This window comes from Choloepus didactylus, chromosome 12, assembly GCF_015220235.1.
Source record: "Choloepus didactylus isolate mChoDid1 chromosome 12, mChoDid1.pri, whole genome shotgun sequence".
Classification (NCBI taxonomy): Eukaryota; Metazoa; Chordata; class Mammalia; order Pilosa; family Megalonychidae; genus Choloepus; species Choloepus didactylus.
Genome location: NC_051318.1, coordinates 38,790,345 through 38,798,587, shown reverse-complemented (window position 1 = coordinate 38,798,587; position 8,243 = coordinate 38,790,345). Strand labels below are relative to the sequence as shown.

The following is an 8,243-nucleotide window of genomic DNA, read 5'->3' as shown; positions in this document are numbered from 1 at the left end:
GCCCTTTCCCTCCCGTCCCCCCACCCCTTCACCGCCTCTAGAGCGGGTCCCCGCGCTGGGCCCGCCCCCGCCCCTCCCCGTCGGCCCTCCATTGCCCCGCCCTTTCCCTCCCGTCCACCCACCCTTTCGCCGCCGCTAGAGCGGGTCCCGGGGCTGGGCCCGCCCCCGCCCCCGCTCCCGCCCCCGCCCCTCCCCGCCGGCCCTCCCGCGCGCCTCACGGCTCCCGTCTCCCCTCCCTCTTTCTCTCTTTCACGCCTAGCGCAATGGCGGCGGCCGCGGCGGAGCAGCAACAGTTCTACCTGCTCCTAGGAAACCTGCTCAGCCCCGACAATGTGGTCCGGAAACAGGCAGAGGTAACCAAGCTCGCGTCCCCCACCCCTGTCGCGCCGCTGCCCCCGTCTCCTCGCCCTGGGCAGCACTCCGACCCTTCCGCCTGACTGCCGGCCGTGGCGGGCCTCGGTTCCTTGACCGCGGTCGCGCAGGCCCGGCCCGGCGGGCGGTGGCCACGCAGTCCACGTGTGAGCCGGCTCGCCGGCGGCCCGGGGCGCCCGGCGGTGTCCCTGAACCCTTCCGGCCATTGCAACCGCGGCGCCCTCGCTCAGCGCTGGGGCGCCGGTTACCCTCCCTGCCGCGTCTCGCACACACGTGCGGCTGCTCTTGACATGCTGCCCCGGCCCAGATATGGAAGCCGGGCGGCGGGGGAGGGATGTGGGTTTGGGGCGGGCCCTGTGGTCCCAGCTTAGGTTGTTTGAGGCTCCTTCTCGCCCTGTTACTGCTTTCTCCTGGTGTGAGTCTCCCCCGCCCTTCCAGCCGCTGTGTCCACTCAGCCCAGCTCGCCTGGCCTCCCAATTCCTGGCTGCTACCTGACCCGTCACCCCTACTTCTCTCCTACACCATCACTTATGTCTCACACATCTGTCCCTCCCTGCCCCATCGCCTCCTTTTCAAATGTGTCTCTTCTCTTATTTCCACTTATTTCCATTCAATTAATTCTCTTTCTCATTTCTAGTTCTTAACCGAAGCTAGATTTGCAACCCCCAATTTTATGAAGTTGCCTTTAAGGTTTCTTTCTAAGTAGTTTTCACCTTACTCCGTTCTTCCTTCAGACAAATTTTCTTTGATCTCTAGAGATTTGTGGTCTCATTTATAACATAAATGGGATGTACTGGGACTTCCGTTGTTTAACTGGGCCAGTACCTTACGTTTAAGTCTTCAATTTCATTAAATCTAACCTGAATCTCGCTTTTTAACCACCTCTGTCTCCTGGAAAATGTGGAGTTGTGTATAGTTTCAAGAGACAGTATTTCAGCTCTGTTTGCAAGCTCATTTACCAAGTAGCAGAAGCACAACTTGGTTCAATGATTCTTTAATATTTTACTGTCAGTGTTAAGACCGTGATTTATGTAAAATACTTCAAGCGAAGGACAGAAAGTTTTCAGTTTCTTTTAAGTGCATTATCAGACTTTAAACTTGATTGTTTCTTCAAACTTGATTATATATGGAGTTCATTGCAACCGTATGATTGAAGATTTTTATAGGGTTCAGTGAAGGAGGTTCAGCCAGATATATTTATAGAGCAAATCATTATTTCACATACAGCTAATTAAATTGAGGGACAAGTCCTCTTGTGGACTCAAAAGCCTTAAGAGTATTATAGTTGTCTTTAAAACCACAGTAACATTAATACTTTGAATTGGTTTAGAATATACTAGCGTTCTTGATGGGAGGTAAAGTACACTGGAAATTTGGTTCTGTATGAAAGAGTATGTCGAAGAACTATAATTTAATATTCTAATAATTTTTAAATTCAGATATTATTCATGTAATACATATTCAAGGCAAAATTAAGACAGCACAGGTCATTGTTTAAAATTCCATTCCCCAAAGGAATAAAACTTGTGTTTTATGAGTCCTCTTTACAAGTGTATGTGTGTATGTCCATTTTTACATGAATAGGCTTATAATACACATACTATTTTGCAACTTGGATTTTTCACTCAGAATATTTTGCATTGCCACATAGAGTACATGTAGTAATTCCATCCTAATGTATCATTTATTAATCAACTCCCTGTGGGTGGATTTTGAGATTTCCCTTGTCTTGCTATTAAGAATAGTGCTATACATAGGAATACTTGTATACCTATCTTTGCATATTTTCCCAGGGTTATTTGTAGAATACTTAAAAGTAGCGTTTGTCTTTAGAAGTCACATGCATTTATTAGTTGCATCAATTTGCACTCCTACCAGTAGGATAATGATGGTGCCTATAAAAGAATATTATAATACTTTCTGCTCGCTCTTGAGATAGTTTTTCACAAAGTAAATTCTTAATCCCAACTCATAATAGAAATTTCCATGTGTTACAAAGCAGAACAGCATTGTAATTAGTAAGCTAGTTTAATTCTTTTCCCTCCAGTTGCTTAAGTCTCTATTGTTAAGCCTAGTGGGGAATCTCTCTTCTATTGAACTAAATACCAGTGTCTGGGTTAGCTTGAATTCCAATTGGTGCCCGTTGTAAATCTTTTATCACATCACTTTGGGAATGGATAGCAGCATTCAGCACATTCTCCCATAAAGAACAATTGAAATAAGTACTGTTATTCTCTTAGTCTTTTTGTTTCTAGTGAAAACATTCAGATATTACCTTTTTACTTTCTTTGTATATCATGAGAATATATTACTATGTAAAATAACTACTGGGAGATAGGATTTTCTTAATTGACAAAAAGATAAAATAAAATAAAATAAATAAATAAATATTAGGGGGAAAGTTCCCTGGAACCATACAATACAGCACAAAGTTGACCTGTAAATAGTGCTTCCTAGGAAAGGAAAATATTATTTTGAGAAAAGAAATGGCTGGGCATCAAGATAGCTTAACAGTTTTTTGTTTTGTTTTGTTTTTTGCCTTGTGAGATAAGCCTTTTGTAAGTAAACTAAATAAAATTGAGTACTACAGTCTCATACAGCAAATAGAGAAATATTTTAACAAAGAATTGGCAAGGATTCAGTAAATATTTTTGTAATTCACCCAATCAAAATAAAAATATTTAGTTGACACATAAATACCAAACTGCTGACTAAGCTGGCTTGTTTTATAAAAATATGAAATGAAGTTCAGTAGAAGAGTTTCATCTTGAAAACTATTTCAAATATATTGAAATATTTGAAAGACTAAGAACTTTTTTTTAAGTTTTAAAACTTTTCATTGTATAACACATATAATATGCTTTATATTTTGTTTCTATTAAAATAATCTTCAAGAATTTTTCTCTTTAACAATAATTAACATGAATAAGTAATTGATGAGTAGTCCAAAGTTGAATATTCGTGACACTCATGACTAGACATTTTGGTGTGACCTAAGGTTAAATATTTTATTAATCATATGCATGGATTTTACATTCTTAGTTTTCTCCATACAGACTTTCTTCCTCATTGATTCTAATGTAGAACTTCATTAATGAGATTTGAATCGAAGAAGGGTAATGTATTGAAAAATATACCTGATTGTTGAGGAATCAGAGTGTTCAGTAGGTAAAAGTTGTTTGTCCCCTGTTTTACATTTCTGTATACAGAGTAGGCTTACTGTAAATATTTATGGCATTGAGTGAAAAGAGTATGTGCTGACATTTTTCCTTTGTGAACAGACAAGGGGAGAGGTAAAATTTACCACGTACCATTGTATATGGTGGAATCAAATGGGGTTTGACACTGGTGACATTCATTGAACCCAGCTGGGCTAGTGCTAGGAATAGTCTTCTTAGAAATATACTTTATATTTGCTGTACTCCAGTAATCTGCTTCATACCAGTGATAGAAAGATGAAGAGATGCCAACCCTGCCTTTGTGGAACTGAGGCTAAGAAAAGTTGCACCTTTATTTTTAAGGTTGTGTTCTTTTTGCCAAAACATTTTCCTTGACCACTGTTAATATTATAGTATGGATATACTACTATATCTGGATTATCACAGTAGAGCATACCAAATGGGGAGAACCCTCTTTAAGAAGCTGATATTCCTTATGCTAAACTCTTCCTCCATTGACTTTAATTCATCATGCAGTAGAGTTTAATATTTGACCTAATGCTTCTAAGTCTCCCTTATAATGAACATAGTATCACTGTCACATCAGTAGTCCAAGCTGGGGAAGGGCAGAGGCCCTCAAAATGTGTCACATTTTCTGGGAGTGATGACTTAGTAAAGGATTTCTTTTCAAAAATTTTATTGAAATTATTGGAATTTGACTGTTAACTATTTATAACATCTATAGTATACCAAAGACTAGGTCTGGGCTTATGAAGACATTTTTATTGTACTGTGAGAGATTTTTTTTTAAGTAAATGAAAAATCTCAAGGTACATATCCATTTTTGCAGTCAGCTTGTGAATATGTTTAAATGAATTATCTCATTTCTGGATACATTCAGACCATTTTTGCTCAGTTGTGAGTGCGTTTTGTCAGTTTTCAGCATTATTATGATTCTGTATGCTTTTTACTTGAGAGGAACTTGAGGTATCAGAAGATCTTAAATATTCCTTTTTCCCAAAATTTGTTCTTCCTCAGGTTGAGATATGTTAAGAGGAGTTTGAAAACTCACGCTGTGTAAATTGATCTGGTTGTTCAGTGGAATATACTCCCAGGGGTGAAACACAGCATTTAGTGTCAGAGAGATCTTGAGTACAGTTTGCCTCAGAAGACCAGAGTTCTTTCTACCATTTGTCAGTGACCTTGGGCAGGTCATTTAACTGCTGAGTCTTTGTTTCCTTATCTGTCAGTACCTCATGGATGCCATGGAACACTAAATAAAAAGAATAAAATGGATTAGGGTTCAAAGTAGCCTTGTTTTTTCTCCCTTTTTCTTGTTACTTTTGTCCAGAGAAGCTAAGTAGATCACAGGGATGGTGGCATTCAGAGAGCAGGCAAGCTCTTTGAATTTAGACTACTAAGTCAGCAAATTATCTACATGAGACCCTTAAAGAGTATCAATGAAAGTAGACTATCATTTATTTACTAGAAGGCTTCTTTAGGGTAACAATTCCAATTATACTTAAAATATTGATCTCTTCATAAAAGTCTGTCGTTAGAATTCTCATACATGCACATGGCTGTTTTTCAACTGACTTTTTATTGTTGATCAATTTGCTCACAATTCATTTTATTACTGGAGAGGGGAAAAATGTCCTGAGTCACAAAATCTTTTGCTAATAGAGCCACAAATGTTACTAAAGTCCCCTGGCCAAATTTCTCCTGACTGTATGTATGTATATATGTATGTATGTATATATGTATATGTATGTATGTGTGTATACGTGTATCATATGGTTTTAGTATAATCCATGCTCAAAAGAAAATGTAGTATAAGCCATTTGAATACTTTCTTTCCCTTTCTCTTACTTGCTTCATCAGAGGTATGTCTCTGATGTTTCTAAATTGTGATTCTACATTATCTGATCTAAAAATTGTTGAAAAGAAAAGATACCCCTTCATATAAGGTGATGTTAAGTAAACACTTATTTTGCAGCATGGTAGCTCGAGTTGCATTTGACAATTTGGGAGTCCTCTTAGATCTTGAGATTTGTTAACCAGGAGAGTATAAGTTAGGGAAATGGACCCACACATCAGATAAATCCATTGAAGGGATATAGATGGGAAGGAACTTGGGTAAGTAACTTCTTGGACTTTTCTCCTGACCTGTCTTTGGACTTTATTTTATATCTCAGAAGAAAATGTTAACACCAGACTAGATCTCATACATGGATCCTTCCCACTTGTTTCTTTTTGCTGTGGTTTCCTTATTAAGTTTTCTGGTAATATTTTAACCTTTAATGTTTTTCTTTTTCATGTAGGAAACCTATGAGAATATCCCAGGCCAGTCAAAGATCACATTCCTCTTACAAGCCATTAGAAATACAACAGCTGCTGAGGAGGTACTACTTTTTGAGAATATGCCAGTCTTAAAAACTAAAACATTGAATAGAAAGTGAGATATGGTAGGTTTATACAGGTTAGAATGAAACAGTGACACATCCCAAAGTAATCTGGGCAGAGAATAAAAATATATCTACAGGGCCCTGCTGAGGAACTGCAGGAAAATGCGAAAGAGTTGGACTTCCTCACCTGGACTGGTGCTGATGTTGTCACAGACACTGAGGACTGCAGTTTGATGTGCGAAGCCCTCTATCATGGGACTTGCCCTTATGAAGCTCGTTACTGCAAAGGAGAGGCTAAACTTACATATAATTGTGCCTAAGAGTCTTCCCCTGAGTGCCTCTTTGTTGCTCAGATATGGCCCTCTCTCTCTAGCTAAGCCACCTTGACAAGTGATCTCACTGCACTCCCCCCTACATGGGACTTGACTCCCAGGGGTGTAAATCTCCCTGGCAATGCAGGATATGACTCTCAGGGATGAATCTGGACCCAGCATCTTGGGATTGAGAATATCTTCTTGATCAAAAGGGGAAACGAAATGAAACAAAATAAAGTTTCAGTGGCTGAGAGATTCAAGATGGAGTCGAGAGGTCACTCTGGTGGACATTCTTATGCACTATATAGGTAACACCTATTAGGTTTTAATGTATTGGAATAGCTAGAAGTCAATACCTGAAACTATCAAACTGCAACCCAGTAGTCTGGATTCTTAAAGATGATTGTATGAAAGTGTAGCTTAGAAGGGGTGACAGTGTGATTGTGAAAACCTTATGGATTACACTCCCTTTATCTGGTGTATGGATGGATGAGTAGAAAAATGGGGACAAAAAGTGAATGAAGAATAGGGTGGGATGAGGAAGATGATTTGGGTGTTCTTTTTTACTTTTATTTTTTATACTTAATTCTTATTCTTTCTGGTGTAAGGAAAATGTTCAAAAATAGATGGGTGATGAATGCATAACTATATATTGGTACTGTGAACAGTTGATTGTACACTGGATGATTGTATGGTATGTGAATATATTTCAATAAAACTGAATTTAATTGAAAAAAAAACTAAAACAGTTTGGGTGTTGGGTGGGTAGTCATAGTGATTAATGAGAGCTGTTATTTTCTGCATTACCAGAATTTTTAACTTATTATTTGCTAAAATCTACTTTGAAGTTGTAATGTGATTTTTTAAAGTACTCTGTATTAAGAATGAGATTTTTTTCCCACATAAGGTGATGTGTCCAGGGAAGGTTACAGTTAATGATTTTATGAAGAATTAATTTTAAAAATTAAAATTAAATTAAAGATGGTAATATTCTCATTGGTTTATTGATCTGATATAAAATTCCTTAATGGCATTTATTTTTATTTTGAAATAATTTACAACATGCAGGATAGTTGCAAAAATATAATATACAACCAATATAGAAAACTCCAGTTACTGTCTGCTCACATCCCCAGATCACTAACTTTTAACATTTCCCACATTTGCCATGTCATTCTTTCTGTTCATCTGTCTATCCATCTATTTATTTTCTAAACATTTGAGAGTAGATTGTATACATCAAGTCCCTTGAACACTTAATACTTCCATGTACATTTCCATAGAATAAAGATAATCACTTCTGTACCCTTAAGTACAGTTTTCAAGTTCAAGCAATTTAACATTGGCATAAAGCTTGAAATGTATATTCCTGTTGTTTTGTTTTGTTTTTTCTTATGTCTCAGTAGTGTCCTTTTGGTCCATTCTCCTGCATTATTAGTTCTAGTCCAGGATCATGGATCATATTTAATTGTCATTGTCTCTTTAGTTGCTCTTTTTTTTTTTTTAATTGTGGAAACATACAGAAAACATAAACCTTCCCATCCGTCCACTCCCAAGCATACCATTTAGTGGGATCAAGTACTTTCACATGGTGCATTACTCTCACCCCCATCCCTTACGAGAAATTTCCCATCACCCCAAACAGAAAGCATTTACTCATTATGCATTAAGTCCTCATTCCGCTTTCCACCCCGTAACCTGTACTCTTTCTGCATCTATGAATTTAGATTTCATGTAGGGCACTCATACAGTTTATGTCCCTTTGTATCTGACATTACACTCAGTGTGGTGTCTTCAAGGTTCACCCATGTAGTAGCATGTATTAGAACTTCATTCCTTTTTAAGGCTGAGTGATAGTCCTTTTTCTAGTTTGCTAATGCTGCCTGAATGCAAAACAGTAGAAATGGATCAGCTTTTATAAAGGGGGTTTATTTGGTTACAAAGTCATAGTCCCAAGGCCATAAAGTGTCCAAGGTAAGTCATCAACAATCAGG

At 38.4% G+C, this 8,243-nt stretch overlaps 1 protein-coding gene across 1 annotated transcript in view; it reads left to right on the top strand.

Moving 5' to 3' along the window:
- The first annotated feature begins 227 nt into the window (after positions 1 to 227).
- IPO5 (importin 5) overlaps positions 228 to 8,243 on the top strand; it is a 52,347-nt gene continuing 44,331 nt past the window's right edge. Inside the window, exons 1-2 of the mRNA XM_037800250.1 lie at positions 228 to 353; positions 5,852 to 5,932. Of these exons, the coding sequence (XP_037656178.1) occupies positions 264 to 353; positions 5,852 to 5,932 (171 nt within the window). The 5' untranslated portion in view covers positions 228 to 263. The remainder of the gene's footprint in view (positions 354 to 5,851; positions 5,933 to 8,243) is intronic.